Raw genomic sequence first — 24,514 nt, 5'->3', positions numbered from 1 at the left:
TTTGTATGCATGTGGGGCACATTCCAAGACCCTCACTGACTGCTTCCAGCAGTGGTTGGTAGTGCACTCTGTATGAATTCTGTTTCTTTTTTCCAAACACACATACCTATGATAAAAGTTTAATTGATACACTAAGCACAGTAAGAGATTAATAATAATGTTTAAATAGAACAATTGTATCCATATATTATCATAAAAGGTATGTGACTGTAGTCTCTCTCTCTTTCCCAGAATACCTTGTTGTACCTTACTATAATAACCTATTTTTGGACTATAGTTAGCCTCTGATAACTGAAATCATGAAGAGTGGAATCATAGATATAGATATATTTTAAAGAATTATTCTTTATTTATTCATTCATTTATTTTAATTTGACCAGAGAGAGAGGGTGGGGAGAGAGAGAGAGAGAGAGAGAGAGAGAGAAGGAAAGTGAGAAAGCAAGCCACCAGGTCCAGGACTTGAACTGTGGTTGACCATGTGGGAGTGTCCAGCACCTTAACCACCGTGCCACCTGCTGGCCCCCCATGACTACTATATATTTAACTGACTACTGATCATCTTTACTTGGTTGTCCGATACTACATCTTAAGCAGAGCACATGTAAACTGAATACCTGATCTCTGTAATACACATCTTTTTCTCAATCACACCACTTTAATTTTTTTTTACAGAGAGATTTTTGCTATACGGCACATGTGCTTGTCAGAGAGAGAGACAGAAAGCGAAAAATTGTCCCCTGGGGGATGGCTGTGCCGTGATCTCTTCTCCTCCATTCTCTTCTTCAAATTTTGGGCACGCATACACATGTGCCTGGAGTGAGTTTCAAGTTGCTGGGTCCAGGACTCGAACTGTGGTAGGCTGTGTGGCAGTCCAGAAATGTAACTGTTGTGCCATCTGCTGGTCCCATATTTGACTGTTTATGTCCCCTAGCTGTAATGTAAACTCTGTGAGTGTGGAGTTTTATTGTTGTTAGGTCAGTGCTATATTTCCTGACTAGAATGGCACACATAGTAGCCAATGAGTAAGTGACTGTTGATGAATGAGCGAATAAACCATGAAAAACTGAGTTACCTCTATCAACAAGTGAGATTTTCTGAAACATAAAGGGGCGAGAGGTCTAAAGGTTTTTTTTTTCCTCTCCCTGTAATTTCAGTAACATATAAAGGTAAAACAGTGTACCTAGAAAAAAGAACCAGGCTCAGCTTTTCTGGTACTCTCAGTTGTAAGCCGCAGTGCAGAGCTGGAAGCCACATGCCAACTAGGGTTTCAATCCCCAGCCCTCTTGGTCCAAAATACACCACGTATGTGCATGTGTGCCGAGGATCCTGGTGAACTGGTCAAATGGGGAAAGGAGATTGTAGTATGACCAGGCCTTGTGTTTCTCTCATGCACCTGAAAAGCAGCAACAACAAAAATAAAAATAATAAAAAAAAAAACTATTAGAAAGGAAAAGAAAAGCAGAACTAAATTTATCCCCTATGGAGACTTTATTTGAAGTGGGTCTCTTGTTCATATTGTTTTTTTCCATTGTTCTGAATATATTAATGGATAATGAACTTAAGAAGAAGAAAAATGCTTGATAACTTTATTGTTGCTCCTCCCCCCCCCCCACAAGACATTTTTGCTGTAGGGTGTGTGTGCTTGCTGAACAGACAGAGAGAAAGCGAGAAATCACCCCCTGGGGGGGTGGGTGGCCATGTCACTACTGTTGCTCTTTTCTCATTTCCAAACTATGCCTCTAAGAATATGTATCTGTGGGACTACCAGATGGCATAGTGGTTACATGGTTACGTTGTTGTACTCCCACATGGCTGACCACAGTTTGAGTCCTGGACCTGGTGGCTTGAAAATCATGCTGGGTGTATGTGTGTGGTTGCCCAGAATTCTGGGAGGAGAATGGAGGAGAAGGGATTGTGGTATGGCCATCTGCCCTGGGAGATGATTTTTTTCACTTTCCCTCTCACTGTCTCTGTCTCTTTCTTTCTCTCTGGTGAGCACACTTGCCGTAAGGCAAAAATCTCTTTAAAAAAACCTAAAAGAGTATTTCTTTATCAAACATTTTATTTCTTGACTTTACTTCAGTTATTATGCTTTAATAATGTTTTACTTTGAATTTACTTATTGCGAGTGTATCAAATTATTATCATCATTATTAGTATTGTTTAGATTTTTGTCATTTGGTGTGTGTACTTGACAGAAAGGGGAAAATGAGAAATCATCCCACAGTGGGATTTTTGGCATGCATTCATATGCGCCTGGTGTGATTTTCAAGCCTTTGGGTCTGGGACTCAAACTGTGGTCAGCCATGTGGGAATCCAACACTTTAGCTACCATGTCACCTCCTGGCCCCATCATTATTATTAAAGAAGTGTTTTAGGACTTTGTGACAGACTGCTATTAATATTTTGGCAGTAGGATTTTTGGTATTTCAAATAGTTCTTTTAAATGTTCTTGACATTGCTCTATAGATTAAAAGTAAAGATGAGTAATGAAATAGGGTAATTTTTAAAAGATTTGCTAGAGGGTGTACATGTTCACCATAGAGAGAGAGAGAACAAGAGATAGAATCTCCCATGGGACATGATCTGGCTGCAATCTCCTCCATTTCTCTTTCCTTTTGGGATTTTTGGGCATATACATTTACCTGGTGTGTTTTTCTTTTTTTTGGAGAGTTTTTTTTGCTATAGGGCACATGAGCTTGCCAGAAAGAGACAGAGAGACAGAAAGCGAGAAATCACCCCCTAGAGGGGATGGCCACGCCACAATCCCTTCTCCTCCATTCTCCTCTCAGGATCTTGGGCATGTACGCACATGTGCGTGGTGTGAGTTTAAGCCACTGGGTCTGGGACTCGAACCGCTGTCGAATACATGGGAATTCAGTGAACATAGCCATTACGCCAACTACTGGTCCTGACCTGGTGTATTTTTCAAGCTACTGGGTCTGGGACTTGAACCATGGAGTTGGCCATGTATGTATGATTCAGCTACCTGAACTACCACTAGCTGGCCTAGAATTGTATGTTCTCACATACAAATTGAAAGCAGCAAACTAGGATGTGTTAGGAGAATTTGGCTTATGTAGTCATGTGTTGTATAATGGCAGGGATCTGTTCTGAGAAATGTGGTGGTAGGAGATTTCGTCATTGTGTGAACATTACAGAGTACATACACAGACGTAGGTGGTATAGCCAACTACATACCTAGATTATGTGACATAGCCTATAGCCTATGTGCTCTTTTTTTTTTTTTTTTTTTGAGAGGTTTTTGCTATAGGGCACGTGTGCTCGCCAGACAGAGACAGAGAGACAGAAAGCGAGAAATCACCCCATGGGGGGATGGCTACGCCACAATCCCTTCTCCTCCATTCTCCTCTTGGGATCTTGGGCATGCACGCACATGCGCCCGGCGTGAGTTTAAGCCACCGGGTCCGGGACTCGAACCACGGTCGACTACATGGGAGTCCAGCGACATAGCCATTATGCTAACTGCTGGTCCCTAGCCTATGTGCTCTTTATGAGACCTTGTATGTGTGGTCCATTGACCAAGACATTGTATGACACATGACTGTACATTGAAAGACAGTAAGTATGATGCTTATCCTTTCAAAGAAATGCTCACTGTTATCATGCTTTCTTTCATTCATTCATTCATTCATTCTTTCTTTCTTTTTTTTTGAGAGGGATTTTTGCTGTAGGTTGCATGTGCTCACCAGAGAGATAGAGAGAAAGCAAGAAATCACCCCCCAGGAGGGGATGGCCACACCGCAGTCCTTTCTTCTTCACTCTCTTCTTGGGATTTTGGGCACACACACACACACACACCCCTGGCATGAATGTCAAGCCACCGGGTCTGGAATTCAAACTGTGGTCAACTGTGGGAGTCCAGCGACATAACCATTATGTCATCTGCTGGTCCATATCATGTTTCCTTTTAAGAACTTGGCCTAAATCTTACGTTATAATTCAAAGAAGGATGTGTTTCTAAATATTTGTTGAAAGAATTCCAGGTCTTTTTTTTTTTTTTAAGAGATTTAGGTGCACATGCACTTGCCAAAGAGACAAAGACAGAAAATGAGAAGTCACCCCCACTCCCCCCCCCCCCCCCCCCCAAGGCAGGATGGCCATGCCACAGTCCCTTCTCCATTCTCCTCTCGGGATCTTGGGCACACACCCGTGCGCGGCATGAGATTAAACCACCGGATCTGGGACTCAAACTGTGGTTGGTTACTTGGGAGTCCAGTGACATAGCCATTATGCCAACTACTAGTCCCATGTGTAGAGTTTTTAATATAAATAGATACTGCTTTTTTTTTTTTTTAAGAGGTTTTTGCCATAGGGCGTGTGCGCTTGCCAGACAGACAGAGAGAGAAAGCAAGAAATCACCCCCCAGGGGGGATGGCCATGCTGCAATCCCTTCTCCTCCATTCTCCTCTCGGGATCTTGGGCACGCACGCACACGTGCCCGGCGTGAGTTTAAGTCACCGGGTCCGGGACTCGAACTGCGGTCGACTACGTGGGAGTCCAGTGACATAGCCATTATGCTAACTGCTGGTCCCATAGATACTGCTTTTTTGTTATGTGATTCTTTAATGTTGATTGACATGGTCATACAGTTTTTCTTTTTTTTTTTTTAAAATAATTACTTATTTAATTTTATTTATTCATAATTTTAATAAATTTGACTAGAGAGAAAGAGACAGAGACAGAGAGAAGGAAAGTGAGAAAGCAAACCACCAGGTACGGAACTCGAACTGTGGTTAACTGTGTGGAATCCAGCACTCCAATCACCATACCATCTGCTGCTATACCTGGTCATATGGTTTTTCTACTTTTAATCTCTTGACTGAGATTAAATTGATTGAGTTTTAAATGTCAATAAAATTTACCCTGCATTTTTTTTTCTTTTTTGAGAGATTTTTGCTATAAGATGCGTGTGCTCTCCAGAAAGAGAGAGAGAGATAGAAAGTGAGAATTCACCCCCAGGAGGGACGGCCACGCTGCAATTCCTTCTCCTCCATTCTTATCTTGGGATCTTGGGCACACCATGTACACACGCCCGGCGTGAGTTTGAGCCACCAGGTCCAGGACTTGAACTGTGGTCGACTACATGGGAGTCTAACGACATAGCCATTACACCAACTGCTGGTCCCTACCCTGCATTTCTGAAATATAGTTATAATGTATTATCTTCTTTCTATGCTGATATATGTTGTTAATTTTCTTTTAGGAATTCATACTTTATTTTCATGAACGATGTTGGTCTATAGTTTGGTTTTGCTTTACTCTATATTCCCTAACAATATCTTATTCTGATTTTGTCATCAGGGAAATGCTGAGTTCATAGAATAATAAGTTGGGTAGTGCTCCTCCTCTTTCAACTTTTGGGAAGTTTTTGAAAACTGGTATTCTTTCTTTCTTAAATATTTGACAGGATTTACTGTTGAACTATTTGGATCTGCAGGTTTTTTTTTTTTTGTGGAAAGGTTTTCTAACTATATGTTCTATTTCTTTAACAGACATATATGGCTATTCAGGTTACCTGTTTCTTCTTGATGAGCTTTGGTTAATTTGTGTCTTTCAAGGAATTCAAGTAACTGAGTTTATTCGCATGAAATTGTTAAAAAAATACTCTCTTATTATCACCTTAGTATTTGTAGAATCTGTAGTGATGTCACCTCTTATTCCTGATTTTAGTAATTTGTGTTTTAACTTTTTCCATAATTAGTCTGGTTAGAGCTTTATCAATTTTATTGACTATTTTCAAGTAACAAGCTTTTAGTCTTACTTACTTCTCTCTCTCTTTTTTTTGTTTTCTATTTTATTAGCATCTCCTTTGATCTTTATTATTTTACTTTTTTTCTGTTTTGAGTTTGAGAGCTTTCTTCTTTTCCACTATGAACATTTAGGGCCATAAATTTCTCCTAGTTATTGTTTTAGTGGCATCTTCTGAGATCTTATATTTTCATTTTTATTTATTTTAAAATTATAAGAATTAAAAAACCAAACATTTTTCTGTCTGCTCTCAAACTCAACACAAAATACTTGTGTAACCAGATGTGTGTGTGTGTTTTTTTTCCCACATCAGCCAATTCTCCAAGGGATAACACTTGGGTATCTTATAATTCCGTTTAATTATGACATTGTCTACATGGACATAGTGGCAGATCCCACAGATTGAAGGCTCAGTCCTACAAGACTGCCTGCACTTCAGACACCAGGCCCAAGTAGTAGGTTATCACCTCTACTTCCTCACTAGGTTCTGTTTCTTTGCTAGGATGGCTGACAGAACTAAGGAAAGCAATTTGCTTCAGTTTACTGACTTATTATAAAGGGTATTACAAAGCATACGAAGGAAAAGGCAGAAGAAGAGGAGGTTAGGGCTGGGTATTGGGAGAAGGCTTGTAGCTTCCATGCCCTTTCTGGGCACGCTATCCTCCTAGCACCTCTGGGCATTTAGCAGCCTGGAAGCTCATTTGCTCTTGCTGAAGTCTTTTTTTTTTTTTCCTCTCAATTTGTCAGAGGACAGGGATGCTTGCCAGAGAGAGAGGGAGACAGAGAAAGAGGCCATTCCCCCACCCCCATGGGCAAATGGTCATGCTATAATATCTTCTTCATTTCTCCTACCTGTCAGGATTTGGGGCATGTGCCTGGCATGTTTCTCAAGCTGCTGTGTCCAGGACTTGAACTGCAGGATTGACCATGTGGGATATATCCAATTTGAACCACTGTGCCACACATAGGCTGGTCCCTCAAAAGTTCTTGTAGAGCTTCATGTCCAGCCCCCTACACCTTCCCCAGGAGAAAGGATGGGTCTGATCCAGCCATCTGATTGTAAATAATTTGGTCTTTCTGGTGACAGACTTTTCTGAGGTTTTCTAGAGGCCTCACCCTAAGTACCCTCATGAGGATAAACTCTGGAGTTATCAAAGGGATTCATTATGAATAACAAAAGACACCCCATCAGGAAATTGTAAGAGTTTGACCCTGTGACAGGTGAAATTTCTCATGTTGTCAGCCTAAAATAGAAAAGGTCCCACCAAAGTTAATTTAATGAATGAGAAGGTTTATTCAAGCCCAAACTGTGAGGCCAGCCATCTGGAGGAACTGTCGTGGGGAGATGGCCAGATATGAGCAGGCAGCCCTGAGATAATGGCAGAAGGACGTCTGCCTCATCAATCACAGCTGAGCAGGGGATGTAATTGTACTTGGGTGCAGGGAAAGAAAGCTTATCTCACTAAAAAACTTTTTTATTATCTAAGCTTTTTTTCAAAGAACTTAGGGAAGGTTGCTGTCTTCCCTCTTGCTCTTCCCGCAGGGACGCTTGGTCAACATCCTACCTCCAACTCAGAGCAGTAAACTGATACGGGCAGAATAATCCCTATGGGATGCTCAGACCATCTAAGTCCATACTGGGCATGTGTAACTGGGCAATCAGATTCCCTTACATGATGAGAAGAACTCAAGCACAGCAAAAAGCCTGTGAATTCAAACAAAGGAGCAGGCTACAATGCAGACCTTCCTTCCTAAATATTCACTACAAGACCCCACTGTAAAAGCAACCCCTAATCCTATTTCTGGTACAGTTGTCCTCAGGCAGCTGCCTGCCCATGCCTTTTAGGAGTAGGTGTATTTTTCTGTTAAAATCTTTACTTTTTAATCACACAGTTCTCTTTCCTTCCTTATTTGTGTTTGTGGCTTTATTCTTCATCTCAGGATGGGTCTCTAACCGTAGATGCCTGAGAACCCAGAGAACTGAGTAGTTCACACAGTGCAGCCCAGTTTCCCCATCCAGTAACAGAACAAAGCCTCAGTTATTGGTAGCGAGTGTCTCCAAAATGGTGAAGTCCAAGGTTCATTTTTTTTTTTTTTTTGAGAGGTTTTTGCTATAGGGCGTGTGCGCTTTCCAGAAAGACAGAAAGCGAGAAATCACCCCCTGGGGGAGAAGGATGGCCCCACCGTAATCCCTTCTCCTCCATTCTCCTCTTGAGATCTTGGGCATGTATGCACATGTCTCCAGCCTAAGTTTAAACCACTCGGTCCGGGACCTGAACTGCGGTCACTTACATGGGAGTCTAGCGACACAGCTATTAGCCAACTGCTGGTTCCCAAGGTTCATTTATAAAAAACCTAATTAATTAATTAATTAATTATTATTATTTTTTTAAAAGAGATTTTTGCTATAGGGCATGTATACTTGCTGAAGAGACAGAGAGACAGAAAACAAGAAATCACCTCCCCAAGGAAGATGGCCACACTGCAATCCTTTCTCTTCCATTCTCCTCTCAGGATTTTTGGGCATGCACACACATGCGCCCAGTGCAAATTTCAAGCTACCAGGTCTGGAACTTGAACCGCGGTTGACTGTGTGGGAGTCCAGTGACATAATTGTTTTGCCATCTGGTGGTCCCAGTTTATTATTATAAGTTTTAATTTGACCAAAGAAGAGACAGAGAGGGAAAGTGAGAAAGCAAGCCACCAGGTTTGGGACTTGAACCGTAGTTGGCCATGTGGGAGTCCAGTGCCTTAACTACCATGCCACCTGGTTGTCTCCCATGGTTAATTTTATAGAAAGAGAAAGGGGAGAAGTGAGGGTTATAAGAGTTTAAAGAAGAGTTAACTTTGGTTGTCATGTTGTTTCTTTCTTTTTCTTTTTTTTTTTTTTTTTTTAGAGATTTTTGCTATGGGGCACATGAGCACTCCAGAGAGATGGAGAAAAAGAGAGACAGAAAGCGAGAAATCACCCCTCAGGAGAGATGGCCGTGACACAGTTCCTTCTCCTCCATTCTCCTCTTGGGATTTTGAGCATGCATGCACACACACCCATTAGAAATTTCAAGCCACTGGGTCTGATTGCCACATGGGAATCTACCACCTGCTGGGACCTACGTGTTACTTTCGACATAAGCAATTCTTTGTTTATAGCTTCTCTTATCAGTTATGTTTATATTCCCTGAACAACCAGAACTAGTATCTTACACAACCAGTGCTTATGACATTTTAACAAAACTTGCAGGTTAATTCATAGCTTAAACTCACTTAGTCTGGAAAAATACCTTTTACATTTTTTAAAGAAGTTATGACTAGTATAGTAGATTCTTTACATGTGCATTTCTGAGAACCTAATAAATTTTAGATGCTTTATAATTCTTAACTTTTCTTCCATAATATTATGCCACACAAATACTTTATAGTTTCCTTTTTGATTTCTTCTTTAACCCAAGGATTATTCCGAAATGTATTTAGTTTTCAGATACTTGGGGATTTTCCAGAGATCTTTCTGCTCTTGGTTTATAATTTTACTCTGTTTTGGTCATAGAATATCCTTTGCATGACTTGACTCTTTTGTATTTATTGAGGCTTGTTTTATGGCTTGGAATATGGTCTATTTTGGTAAATGTTCTGTGAGATTGAGAACAAATATAGATTCTACTTTTCTGGGTTGGAGTGTTCTAAAAATGTCAATCAGATTCTGTTGGTTGATACTCTTGTTCAGTCTACTATGTTCTTTGATTTTCTGCTTATGTATATCAGTTATTGAGAGGAGGTATTAAATCTCTGACATGAATTATGGGATCTCTATTTTCTTTTTTTTTTAGAGGTTTTTGCGATAGGGTGCGTGCGCTCGCCAGACAGACAGACAGAGACAGAGAGAAAGCGAGAAATCACCCTCCAGGGGGGATGGCCACGCCACAATCCCTTCTCCTCCATTCTCTTCTCGGGATCTTGGGCACGCATACACATGCGCCCGGTGTGAGTTTTAAGCCACCAGGTCCAGGACGCGAACTGCGGTGGACTACGTGGGAGTCCAACGACATAACCATTACGCTAACTGCTGGTCCCCTCTATTTTATTTTGTATTTCCTTCAGATTTTGCTTCATTTACTTTAAAGCCATGTTAATTAGGTTCCTAAATGTTTAAGATTCTTGATTAATTGGCTCTGCTATCCTTGCGAAATAACTTTCATTACCACCAGTAATAGTATTTACTCGGAAATCCGCTTTGTCTGTTATTAACATAACCATTCTTAGTTTTCATTGATTTACGCTAGCATGCCATATTTTTCTGTTACTTTTAAATTATTACATGCCTCTACATTTGGAATGTATTTTTTATATATGAAGCATGTAGTTGAATTTTGCTTTTTTATCCAGTTTGACAGACTCTTCCTTTTCAAATATATCAATTAACATAATTTTGTTTTAAGTTTTACAACTATCCTATGTTCTTATTAGCCCTGTTCCATGAAGGGTGAGAAAACTGAGTTAGGGAGAATAATTACTTCCCCATGTTACACGTAATAAATGGTGGAGCCAGACTTGGCTCATAAACAGTAGGTCTCCAAAATTCTTTCTTAAAACTATTAAGCATTTCATAGTAGTGGGAGTCTTAAGAGAGGTTTTAGAAAAGCAGAGGATTGATTTGGAGACATTTTTATTTTACAGAATGTTCCTGTTGATGGTGGTCAGAAGGATAGTTTGAACTAGGACAGTTGTTCAATTGGGACAGTAAAAAAAATTTTTATATGCTCTTAGTGCATCACTTCTGACCTGAAATAGGTGGCAAAATTTTTCACACCAACCAGTTCTCCAGTTTCTGGCAAACGCTGGATATACTATGATTTAACCCAATTCTGACACTAACTGCCCAAATTAATACAGATTTTACCAGGTAAGGGTCCAGCCTCACAAGACGACCTCCTTTTCAGGTTCCAATTGCAAGTCTGAGTCTAAACTTCCGACCAACCAGCTATAAATTGGAAGTTCCATGTCCTTGGGTTTGATATTTGTTGTAACAGTTCACAGAATGTTTACTTAACGTTTTGCCAGTTTATTTTAAAGGATATTTTAAAGCCTATAGATGAAGATGTCCATAGGGGAAGGAATGTGGGAAGGGAAATGGAGCTTCTAAGCTGCGTCAAGGTGTGCCACCCTCTCTGCACCTCAGTGTAGTCACCCACCTGGAAGATTGTCAAACCCCACTTTCTAGGGATTTTTATGGCGGCTTCATCATATAGGCAAGAGCATTTGTTAACTCAGTCTCTAGCCTCCCCTCATAGTAGGTTGAACAGTGGGACTTGATGGGTGGAACATTCTGGAGTTGACCTGAGTTGGAGGGGTGGAGTGGAGATGATCTTTTATTTGACTTCGTACCTCCTGGGTTTGTAGAAATATATCTTGGGCAATTAGAGTTGTATGATTGTTCTTTAGGGGAGGTCGGATTTGGAGACAGGTAGAATAATTTTAATATACTTTTCTGATGGTATCAAAAATCTTAAGGTCCCGGGTCAGCAGATGGCGTAGTGGTTACGTCGTTGGACTCCCACATGGCTGACTGCAGTTTGAGTCCCAGACTTGGTGGCTTGAAACTCAGGTTGCGTGTGTATGTGTGTGTGCCCAAGATCCCAGGAGAAGGAAGGAGAAGGGATTGTGGCGTGGCCATCCCTCACTGGGCTGGGGGTAGGGTGGGGGTGTGTGATTTCTCACTTAACCTCTCACTGTCTCTCTGGCAAGTACACGTGCCCTAAGGCAAAGACCTCTTTAAAAAAAAAAAGAATCTTAAGGTCTAATAATCATGTTGCTGTTCCTGGTGTTTTTAATAGAGATTTTTACGATAGGACACGTGTGCTTGTAGGAGAGACAGCGAGACAAAAAGTGGGGAATCACCTCCGGGGATATGGCCATGCTGTAATCCCTTCTCCTCCATTTTCCTCTTGGGATTTTGGGCACACATGCACACACACCCAGCATGAGTCTGGGACTTGAATTCCAACAACTACATGGGAGTCCAGCGATGTAACCATTACACCATCTGCTGATCCTGGCTGTTTCTGTTTTTAAGCATATTATATATACATTATATATATATATAAAATTTATGATTGAGGTGTGTGTTCATGTGTGTGTGTAAAATGTAAACTTTAAGCTTTCTCAAGCTTGTGGCAAAGTTTTACATTAAATGTCAGATTTTGAAAAAAAAAGATCTAGTCATTGAAAAACTGTTTTAAAATCAGATAAATTTATTAAAGATATGTTTTGGATATATATTTTAAAGTGAATCGGAATAAGAGAAAAAGTGATTATTTTTGACAGGTACATATATATTTTGAATGTCAAATGAGGGTATTTTTTAACTCTATTTTGAAAAATTGGAGACCTATAGAAAAAACTGAAAGAGTAGTACAATAGACAGGTAATCTTTCAGATGCACAATCATTAATGTATTTGTGGGCCAGCAGGTGATGTGGAGGTTAAGACTTTTACTAAAACATTGTTGATTTTTTTTTCTAGGCTTTGTTTTCCGATTTTAAGGATTTTTGTCTTAAACTGTTGATAGGTTTATCCACCTACTATTTGAACTGAATCCTAACCATTTTCCTGGCTTTAAGTTTTAAGCATATTTCCTTAGCATTTCTTTAATTTATTAAAGTTATTTTCTCGAAATTAAAAAATATAGTAACAATACATAATTAATGACTGTAGTGTACTACATAGCATCAGCTAGGTGCTACCTTTTAGTGTATTTATTCTACTCAGAGTTTCATGACTTAAGTCAGACATGTATTCATAGATATGTATTTATCAGCAGAGCTTGCTATTGAAAGTGGTAAGATTATTTAAGAAATGTTGTGAATCAATAAAATGTGGGGGGGGGGGGGGAGGAATGAAAACAACTGTGGACACCTGAGATAGTGTGGGAGGAGGGTGGGAAATAGCAGAGAGTGAGAAATAGGGAGAAAAAAAAATATATATGAAACTAGAAATGGAAAATTATTGACCATAACATGTATGATTAAACTACTATGCAGCATCTTTTAGATGGGAAATTAGATTTTGTATGCTGTAACAATGCTCAGTGAATGAATATAAATTAATTAATTAAAAAAATAAAGAAAAAATAAGGTGGCTGATCCCATATGGCTAGCTTCATGGTTTGAATCCTGAACCTGGCCCTTTGAAAAACATTCTGGGCATTTGTATATGCATGCCCCAAATTCCTGGAGGTGAAGGGATCCTGGTGTAACCATCCCACCTCAGGGGTGATTTCTCATTTTCTCTTTGTCTCTGGCAAGTACAAGTGCTCTGTAGCAAACTAAAACAACAACTCTGTGTGTGTGTGTGTGTCTGTATAAATAAATATATATAATATTACTTCTTGCTCCTTGTATGTAGGCATACTTCTTCATTGTACATTTGGAAATGAATTACAGCTATCAGGACATTTCACCCTTAAACACTTACCTGTCTTAGTAAGACTTTCTTTTGCATAACTCTAATACCGTGATCATTCAAGAAATTTAACCTTGACAAACAAATTATTTTTTAAAGAATTATTAAATTTATTGTTATTATTAATTTGCTATAGGGCATGTGTGCTCACCATAGAAAGAGAGAAAGTGAGCGAGAAAACAAGCCCCCAGATTTGAGACTCAAACTGCAATTGGCCTTGTGAGAGTCCAGTGCCTGTTAACCACCATGCCACTTCCTGGCCTCTAAATAACTTAACAATATCTCTAGTTAAATTTTCCATTTGTCCTCTAGTTGTCCAATGTAACTTTTTTCTTCCCATTACAAACCTCTCCTAGGACATGTGTTATATCGTATTGTGTCTTTTCAGAACTCTTTAGTGTCATTTAATCTATAACAGCTCCCCTGCGTTCATTCATTTTGCTTTTTCCTTCCATGACATCAACATTTTTAGAGTCTAAGCCATTTGTCTTATAGAATATTACATTCTCTAGATCCATATGATTGTTTCCTATGATTAGATTCAGGCAGAATATTTTCAGCTAATATAGTACATAGTTGTTGATGGGTTTCACTTTGGACCATACCAAAAGGCCCACCATGTCAAATTTTTATGATTATTAGTGATGCTAACTCAGGACACTTTTTAACTGACTTCCTTTCTGCAAAATTAGTTGTTATTTCTTTGTAGTAAGTAAATACTGTTGGGTTAATAATATTTATATTCCTACAAAGTAGTATGCAGTCTGTGGAGCAAAACCGATTGTGTGCATGTTCTGTAACTTGATCACTAAGCCTTACAGTGAACTCCTATGGAAATAAGCCATGAATGGAATACAGGATATGTAAGAAAGGGAGTTTGTGAAGTTAGGATGGACAGGTCCCACTCTTGTGCCACGCTAAAATGAGAACATTGGAAGATTTTAACCTGGTGTTGGTGAAAGTGATGCAATTGGATTTGAATGTCAGAAAGACAGTTTTAGCATCATCAGTCATTGGGGAGATTATGACATCTAAGCTGAAGATGATGAAAGACTGGATTCAGTGTCATTTCATGGGCAGAGAGAGGAGGAAAATTTGAGAAATCTTTATGTGGTTAAAATGGATAGAATTTGGTGACTGACTAAATGTTTTTTGTTGGGATTGAGAATTTCTTGTTGATACAGTATTTAATTGGATTGCCTGACTGTCACGGACAGATTGTACTAAATTTACTTTTTCTTTTTTAGGTTTTTGCTATAGAGCACATGCTCTCCAGAGAGAGAGAGAGTGAGAAATCACCCTTTGTGGGCAGGAGATAGCCACACTGCAGTCCCTTCTTCTCCATTCTCTTCTTGGGATTTGACCATGCATGCACATGCAGTTGGTGTTATTTTCAAGTGGCAGCACCTGGGACTCGAACTGCGGTCAGCCATGTGGAAGTCTGGCGCATTATCACCACACCACCTGCTGGCCCCAATACTAAGTATAACTTTTAAGGAATTAGATTTTATAGTATTGAAGAGACAGGGCCTTTTGGCCTTTCTTACAGTTTCTCATATTCTTTGTATTACTTTTTCGAGGACAGTTTGAATGATGTTAATGATATGATTTTATTTAGGGAAAAGATTTGTTCTTCATCTGTTCTATCCAAAATGTTCACTTAGAACTGCCTTTGGATAGGGTTGAACAGGATTTGGTGCAATCTCTTGGGTCTTCTGCTAGGTAGCATAAGATTTTTGTTGGGAATGATGTCTTAAGTTTACTTCTAGCTCTAAAATTGTGATTCTGTGGTATATTTATTTTGCTCCCAGGTACCTCATCTTCTGAAAAAATTTGTAATGTTTTCTTTGTTTCTTTGTGTTTTTCTAAGATGTTCTCAGTGCAGCTGAGCCTCGGTGAGCAGACATGGGAATCCGAAGGGAGCAGTATAAAGAAGGCCCAACAAGCTGTTGCTAGTAAAGCTTTGGCTGAATCTACACTTCCCAAACCAGTTCAGAAACCACCCAAAAGTAATGTTAATAATAACCCAGGTATGGCCATGACTCGTTTCTTTCGGTTGTGTTTTTGTATGCTGTATGTACTGTTCTCTGTGTGTTTCATTTATAAGAGGCCAGTTGCACAGTTAACAATATTAACAGTGCCCATGCACACACAAATAACAGCTGAATAACAGCCAAAGGCAAGAGAATGAAGAAGGCAGTAGTAAATATTTTTAAAAGTTTTTTTAGTGGATACTATAAAGGTACATTTTGTACTTTTTAAATGTTGGCAAAAACATTTGTATACAAAGTACAGGAAATTTGACTTGAGTTCTTTTCCCTAAAGTAAAGATAAAAACTGTCATTTTATCTCTTTCTTTTCCTCAGTCTCTCCTTTTTAAATTTTACCAGAGAGCACATGTGCTCACGAAAGAGAGACAGAATGAGAGACAGAGAGGGAGAGAGAGAGAGAGAGAGAGGGGAAAGTGAGAAAGCACCCCTATGCAGAATGGTCACGCTGCAATCCCTTCTCCTCCAATTCTTCCCCCTTTTTGGGATTTTAGGAATGTATACACACATGCCCAGAGTATTTTTAAATGAAACTTTTTTTCTAAGAATTATTTTATTTAGCTTTATTTATTTTTATTTTTAAATTTTGACAGAGAGTTAAAAGTTAAACTCAGAGAGAGAGAGAGAGAGAGAGAGAGAGAGAGAGAGGGAGAGAGAGAGAGGGAGAGAGGAAAAGAGAGGAAGAGAGAGGAAAAATGAGAAAGCAAGTCTGGGGTTGAACCTTGGTTGACCATGTGGGAGTCCAGTGTCTTTAACCACCACGCCACCTGCCAGCCCTCCCCAGCATTTGATTTTTAAATTACTTTATTTAACTTTATTTATTTATTTATTCATTTGTTTATTTCAATTTGACCGGGAGCGGGGGTAGAGAGCGCAAGTGCGAGCGAGCTGCCAGGTCCGGGACGCTAACCACGGTCAGCCATGTAGGAATCCAATGCCTTTAACCACCATGCCACCTGCCAGCCCTGCCCCAGCATATTTTTAATATGCTAGATTTGGGCCTTGAATCACATGGTCAGCCATGCAGGATCCAGCTACCTTAACCACCAGGCCACAGGCTGACCTGAACAATTTCTCTTTTTAGATATATAATTAGCAGTTTCAATACTTAAGAAATTGTTACTTATTTTAGTTTAATAAAAAAGTTATCAAATTAGTCCTAAGTGGTCTCATTATTTTACAATCTTGGTGTAAAATTTTAGAAGCTGTTGTATTCAGTTTAAAACATTTATATGAAGTTTATTTAGAAACTCACACATTCAGAAACCACCTATGCGCAAAATGTCTCTAAGTAAATGACTTCTAACTGTAAGCTCCTAACAATAATTGAAAAAATGATCGGTTGTGTATCAGAATCATTATATATCCAGTTATGTATTGGAATCAGTGTACTCATTGATCACATTCAGTGAATGAAGTTCTGTTAAGTGTTGTGCCAGTCGTACGTTTATTTACTCAGTGATTTGTTAACTTACGAATTCAAGTGGTTACCTTCTGATCCCTATTAATATTTCCTCAGGTACTTTTGGGGTAGAATTGAAAAAAAAATACAAAAACCTGCCAACAGTGACTCCATAATCTATGTGATTGCAGTCCTCAATCTTACTTCCATATCGGATCACATAGACGCTGTTCTTTCTCCTGTGGCCTGTGCTAGGTAGATGTAATGCTTGCTTCTGAAGCCTGCTCTTCCAGAACTCCAGGGCAGTCCTATTCCTAGTCCTTTTGCTTCTGTTCAAGTGATTGTAGAATTTATTAAGTGAGCTTAAGCCATAATTCCATTATAATAAGGGGGAAAAAAGTTAAACTCAGTTTGAAGTTGATAAAGACTGTCTGTCTACTTAAAAAATTTTTTTTTAAACTTCAAATTACTGATTGATCATTCGTAATGTGTCACTACCATTATTAAACAGTGCTTTTATATCTAGGAAGTGTAAAATATTGTTTTTGTGAGGATCTTACTAACTTATACATAAACACATAGCTTAATGATCAGGGTAAGTGCCAAGTGACTAATAACAGCAATCAGTATTTATAGGTGATGATAGACATGGACTGAAGTAATGAAAGTTAAGATAGGCCTTCAATGAAGCGTAGGCAAATAGGGGAGAAAAGAATACTGTAGACTGAGGACATCCCACAGGCAGAGAGGCAGCGAGTAGAAATATGGGCACTGAATTTAGCTCAAAAAATTGTATTGATAGATGGTTTTTTAAAAAAAAAATTGAGAGATTTTAGCTATAGGGAACATGAGCTTGCTCAAAAGACAGAGGGAGACAGAGACAGGAAGTGAGAAATCACCCCCTAGGAGGGATGGCCACGCTGCAGTCCTTTCTCCTCCATTCTTCTCTTGGGATCTTGGACACATGCATGCACCTGGCATGAGTTTAAGCTGCCGGGTGTGGGACACGAACTGCCATCCACTACGTTGGAGTCTAGAGACGTAACTATTACGTCATCTGCTGGTCCTGATAGATGGTTTTTAATTGGAGCAGGTAAGTAAGAGATGCGACTAAGTGGATTGCAGTGTAACCATGACCCATTGGGGGGAGCTTTCTACCTCTCTCTCTCTCTTTTCAGTGGATTGTGATAGACACAAACACCAGCTTTACAAGATTGAATTTATCTGTAATTTGGGGGAATTGGTAATTATGAGTAAGAGGATGTTCATTTAAAATAGTTTGTTAGGAAGTTCAGTTTGATGTATAATAGAAGGCAGAAGATACTGAAAGCAAAAAGATTAGTCAGGAAACTGTCACCATAGTTTATGAATGAAAAAAGGAAAAGAAACGCTCCTTCACTCAGTCCTATATGCCCCTCACTCTGCAAGAGGGCAGGGAGCAGCATTAGGGATGGAACAGAGGAGCTCGCCCTCCAAGACATGCTGCAAAGCTAGAGCACTTCTGTGGTCAGCTCTGGTTAAGTTGGCATTTAGAGGATTATAGCAGGAAGTAAACCAGCAAGAGTCAGAAGAAGAAAACACAGAGTATCTCAAAGGCCAGTAGAGATTGATTAATATTTTTTTTTAATGTTTTTGCCATAGGGCATGTGTGCTCGCTAGAGGGAGATTGTGAGAGACAAAGTAAGAAATTATCACCGAGAGAGAATGGCCAGGCTGTAATCTCTTCTCCTCCATTCTCCTGGGATTTTGTGCATGAAGGCACATGAACATGGCGTGATTTTCAAGCCTCTGGCTTCAGGACTTGAACCACAGTCAGCCATGTGGGAATCCAGTGCTATAACCACTCTCCCCACCTGCTAGCCCCAAGATAAATTCTTACTGTTGGATGTTGAAGTGAACTGATAGAATGAATGGATTAATTTTGGGTAAACTTTTATAGTAAAGAGGGGCCAGCAGGTGGCATGATAGGTAGTTGGGGCACTGGACACCCACATGGCTGACAGTGGTTCAAGTCCTGGACTTGGCTGCTTGCTTTTTCACCTTCCCTCTCTCTCTGTATCTTTCTGATGATCACATGTGTTCATAACAAATTAAAAACAAACAAACAAACAAAACCCCAGTAATAATACATAACTTAACAGTAAATTAAAAAACTTTTATAGTAAATACATATAGGCAAGTGCACAAATTATAGTTGGAGAGCTTTGATGAATATTTACACTGTGAACACTTCACCAAAGGCTTTACTACTGCCACAGAACCCTCCTTTAGTGGCTGGCCCCCTGGCCTGGGGTTAAGGGAGTTGGGTCCTGCACTGCTGACTGTGTAGTTTAAATACTGGCCCTGGAGAGCTTGAAAAACAAGCCAGGTGTGTGTGCATGCATACCCAAATCCCAACAAGACAGAGAAATGGAGAAGGGATTGCACTGTAACCATGTTCCACTGGGGATATACTTCCTCCTCTCTCTCTCTCTCTCTTTCTCTCTCTCTCTCTCTCTCCCTTTCTGTCTCTGGAGAGTGCATCTCTTCTCTGGCAAACTAAAAACAAAAAAGCTTCCTTTGCATGGACATGCCCAAAATCCTAAGAGGAGAGTGAAGGAGAAGGGATTGTAGTGTGGCTATCCGCCTTGGAGAGTAATTTCTCACTTACCTTCTCTCTGACTCTGGTGAGCGCATGCGCCCTAGGGCAAAAACTTGGGGAAAAAGCGGTCTCCTTCATGTACCCTTCAATTGGTTAAACAACTTCAGATGAAATCAGTATTCTGATTTCTGCCAGATTGGTTGTACCTGCTTGTTGGAATCGTACACTAGGCTTTTGTGACAGCTTGTTTTTCCTCAATATTATGCTGTGTGATTTGGTGTTGTGCTTAACAGTATAGTATTTCATTATTACATGGTATTCTATTGCATGAATATATTATAATTTATTTATTTATTATACTATTGATAGATATTTGGATGTTTCCAGTTTGGGGCCATTAGAAATGATACTGTTACGAACATTTTTGTATGCATACATTTCTGTTGGGAGAATGTACCTAGGATTGAAGCTGTTGGGTTATAGGTTATATATGTGTTCACTATTACTACTTAATGTCAAACATTTTCAATTTACCCTCCTACCAGCAGGGTAAGAGAGCTCTTACTTATCTAGTTTCATTTGTTATTATTCTTTTTAATTTGACCAGAAAAAGAGAGAAAGGAAAAATGAGAAAGCAAGCCACCAGGTCCGGAACTCAAACCTTGGTCAGCCATTTGGGAATCCAGCACCTCTATCTACCACGCCACCTGCTGGCCCCAGAAATGCTTTATTTTAATGAAGGCTAATTTGTTAGTTTTTTTTTTCTTTATGGCTAGGACTTTTTTTGTGTACGTTAAAAGTGATCATTGTCTCCTATTGGTTAGGAAGACAACCTCATGTTATTTTTGGAAGCTTTGTTATTTTTATCTTTCAAATTTAGATCTACAGTCTGTCAGGAATCTACCAGTATAGGTAGAGTTCAAAATTGTTCAATATATGGACAGTTAACCCAGAACCATTTATTGAAAAGATGGTCGGTTTCCTTGTGCACTCCAGTGGCACCTTTATTGTAAAACAGGTGACTGTAACTCAGGATTGAAGAGTAAGGGGTCTGTGGAGGAGGAGAGATTCAGTCTGGATTCCCTGGTGAGTAGGTGTGTCTTAAGTACTAATTATATCACAGGGAGGAGTGAAGTTTATTTACAGTGGTTTGAGCTGCTAATTAGGAGTACATCATGAAACTATTTTGCTTCCTTCTTACTTTCATTATTTGCTTATCTATTTATTTATAATTTGCATGTGCACTTGCTGAAGAGAGACAAAGAGACAGAGACAAAGAGAGAGAAAATGAGAAAGCATCCCTCAAGGGAGATGGCTACACTGCAGTTCTTTCTCCGTTCTCCTCTCAGGATTTTGGGCATGCACTACTCATGCCCAACTTGTTTTTCAAGACGCTAGGTCTGGGGCTTGAACTGTGCAGTCAGCCATGTGGGATCCAGCTGTCCTGACCATGCCACAGGCTGGCCTCCTTTTACTTTTTTTAACTTTAAAAATAATTTTAGATTTATATAAAATTTATAAAAAAAGTAAATAGAGCTTCCATGTAACCTTTGTCCTGATTCCCCATTTTTATAATTTTTGAACCATTTGGGAATAAGTTGTAAACATGCTGTCTCATCACCCCAATCAATGTGTGTGTGCGTGTGTGTGTGTGTATATATATATATTCACGTATGTATATATATATATATATATATATTTTTTTTTTTTTTTTTGGAGAGGGTTTTGCTATAGGGTGTGTGCGCTTGCCAGAAAGACAGAGAGAGAGACAGAAAGCGAGAAATCACCCCCTGGGGGGATGGCCATGTCACAGTCCCTTCTCCTCCATTCTCCTTTCGAGATCTTGGGCACACATGCACACACGCCCGGCATGAGTTTAGGCCACCAGGTCTAGGACTTGAACCGTGGTTGGCTACATGGGAGTCCAGTGACATAGTCATTACGCTAACTGCTGGTCCCCCAATCAATGTATATTTTTAAAGTATACTGTCCTATCAGGAGGGTAGCACATGTACTTCATTCAGATTTAAGCAATTGTACCAAGAATGTCCTTTTTTAAAAATATACATTATTTATTTAATTCCATTTATTATTTTTATTATTGTTTTTTAATTTGTCTAGAGAAAGACAGAGAGAGAGAAAGGGAAAGTGAGAAAGTAAAGCTGTCAGATCTGGGACTCGAACTCCATGCCACCTGCAGGCCCCCAAAAATGTCCTTTATCAAGATCACATGTAACAAGTACCATTATAGTTCTCTTCATTTCCCACTTAGATTGGGAACAGTTTCTCAGTCTTTCTTACCATTTTATAACCTTGACATTTGTGAAGTGTACAGGACCATATATTGGGTCATTGGAAAAGTCATGACACATTTTTGCTTTGAAAAGCAGTTTGTTGATTGTCCCTCAATCAAGTTTGTTTAGTGTTTCATCGTGATTTATGCATTTTTACCATGAATACCACAGAAGTGATCCTCTCCGGGCTCCATATCAGGAGATTTGTTTCATATCATTGATTTGTTTCATTAGTAATGACTTCCAAAAAGTTTTTTCAAGAGAGATTTTTACAATAGAGGTTACGTGTGCTTGCCGGAGAGACAGAGACAGAAAGTGAGAAATCACCCCCCACAAGGGGGATGGCCATACTACAGTTTCTTCTCCATTCTCTTCTTGGGATTCTGGGCATGCACACACACACACACCCAGTGTGAATTTAAGCCACGAGGTTGGGACTTGAACTATAGTTGACCACATGGGAGTCTAGTGACATAACCATTAGGCTGTGTGCTGGTCCTTTATTAGTAATGACTTTTATCATGTGGCGAAGATGATGTCTGCCAGGCTTCTCCACTGTAAAGCTAGTTGACTATGTGTTGTTATCAAATAGTAAGTAATTACTAAATATTTTTTGAGGACACATTTTGCCCTCCTCCTTATCAAATTTTTCACTCCTCATCAAATTTTCTTTCCTTACCAGAGTTAGCATACATTGATAACACTTATCTGAATCAAATATGATCCTGACGTTTGCTGACTTTTTAAAATTTCAGTTTTCTTTTTTAATTTATTACTTGGAATTGTAACCAATGGTAGAGATTTCTCTCTTTCTCTCTTGTTTTTGTTTCATTATTTATATCACTGTAGATTCTTGGATTCCTGTTATAGATTTATGATCTGTTACTATCATGACCTGTTTTAATGCTCAAAGTAACCCAAGTTTGGCCAATGATCTGGCTCTTCCAACCTGACTCTGTGTTCTGATAGTTCCCCATCATTCTGTGGTCATTTTGTACTTTCTGGCATAAGATATTCTTGGGTTATTGTGTATTTTTCTTGTCCAGTCGCTGTAGTGAGTCATTTGTCTGTGGAGCCCTGGTATTCAATTAATCCATTCATTTATTCAACAGATATTTATTGAGTAACTACTGTGTTCCAGGGACTTTTCTGACTTCTTCCAAATTTGTTTCAAGTGTTATTAATATATTGCTCCTTGAAAACTACTTGCAGCATTTTTTTATTTATCACCTATAAGAATGTAAAACTGTTGTACATACATTTGTATAACTAATTAATTAGTCATTTTAAATTTATCACTGATAAATGTAGAAGTTTCCTTTAATATATGTAAGAACCATTAAAGGTTGATGATATCTATATGTTATCAACTCTGTGGACTTAAACTACACGAGGCATGCGCAGGGTGACAGTCATCTTTATGCATCTTAGCTAGCTAACTCTCACACACTGAAATAGCAGGACTTAGCATTCCCTGGAGGGATTCCGTAATGTTTCTATGGAAGCATTCCAGTGTAGGTATAGACAGTGTGAATGTGAGGGGGCAGGTCGGAAGTTGTGCACCTGTGGAGGGTGTCAAGTTTAGTTTGATGTAAAAGATGGAGATACTTTGCTCTGAGAGTTAAAATATTTTTCAGCATGATTTGTGGTTTTCTGTTTCTCTTTAAATTTCCTTCACAAAGACAGTTTCTAACATTTCTGTGAAGAGAGTACATTGCAGTTTTATTTTCAAATGAGGAAGTTGTATAACATTACTTATTTGTTTAAATGATATGAATACAACACTTTTATCTATTTTAAAATCCAGTCTATGACACGAATGGCAGACACAGTGCATCCTACCTGTGCATTCAAATCATTTCACTGGTGATTTTCAGACATATGAGGTTCTTATTTGTAGCCTAACTTAAAGGAAAAAGTCCTTCAAACTTTAAAAACAAAATTTTCCCCATTTGAATCTTATGCTGTTTGTGGCCATGTGGTTATTGCAAAGTAGAATTCAAAGTGATATAAATCTTGGACAGTTTATTAAAATGTTAATTATTAAACCAAAGTCTTTATGGAACTTAAAATGTAAACCTTTGAAAATATAGACTACTCTGGTGTTAAAAACCTCTTAGGAAAACTTTTAGGTAGAGTCTGATAAAGGTAATAGTAAACCTACCCTATGACCCAGCAATTCCACTGCTAGGTCTATATCCAAGAGAAATGTATATGAAGAGTGTATGTCTAATACATACTCAGCAATGTTCAAGGTGACTTTATTCTTAATAGCCCCAAACTGGAAACAAGCCAGGTACTTCATCAACACCAGAATAAATGAATTGTTTTATGTTCATTCAGTGAAATACTATTCAGTGATAAAATATTTAAAATGTATGGAAGAAAGTTAAGTTGGGTGGAAGAAGTGAAGCAGGAAATAGTACACAGTCAGAAAAGCAGACTGGGCAGACAAATCTGTGATGACGGAAGTCTGAATGGGGTACTCAGGGAGGTGGCAACTGGTAAGAGACTGAAGGAACTTCAGGGTAATGAAAAAGGTCATAGTTTGATCTGAATAGCTGTCATATGAGTGTTTATGTGTGTAATAGTTCACTGAGCAAGTGCTTAAGGTTTGTGCATTTTACTTATTCCTCAATAAAATAACGTAGAGAAAAAAGAAAAAAAAGGAAAGCCTTTTATGCTTGACTTTTTCTTAAAGGATTATTTTATTTAACTTTATCTATCTACCTATCTTTTAAAAAAGAATTGTTTATTTTATTTTATTTGTTATTATTAATTTGGCTGGAGAGAAACAGAGAAAGGGAAAGTGAGAAAGGAAGCCTCCAGGTCCAAGAATCGAACTGTGGTCGGCCATGTGGGAGTCCAGCACCTTAACCACTGTGCCACCTGCTGGCCCCAATCTATCTATCTATCTTAATTTGACCAGAGAGGGACAGAATGAGAGAGAGAGAGAAGGTGG

General features: G+C 39.0%; 1 protein-coding gene across 4 annotated transcripts in view; it reads left to right on the top strand.

Moving 5' to 3' along the window:
• The window catches only part of STAU2 (staufen double-stranded RNA binding protein 2), a 375,847-nt gene that overhangs the window by 44,339 nt on the left and 306,994 nt on the right, over positions 1–24,514 (top strand). For all 4 annotated transcript variants that reach the window (XM_014589776.2, XM_014589796.2, XM_014589754.2 and 1 more), the window contains one exon: positions 15,098–15,257. In XM_014589776.2, coding sequence (XP_014445262.1) covers positions 15,098–15,257 — 160 coding nt within the window. The remainder of the gene's footprint in view (positions 1–15,097; positions 15,258–24,514) is intronic.

The sequence above is a fragment of the Tupaia chinensis genome, unplaced genomic scaffold, assembly GCF_000334495.1.
Source record: "Tupaia chinensis unplaced genomic scaffold, TupChi_1.0 Scaffold000002_1, whole genome shotgun sequence".
Classification (NCBI taxonomy): Eukaryota; Metazoa; Chordata; class Mammalia; order Scandentia; family Tupaiidae; genus Tupaia; species Tupaia belangeri.
Note: the sequence above shows the minus strand (reverse complement) of the source record. Positions and strands in the feature narration are given on the sequence as shown.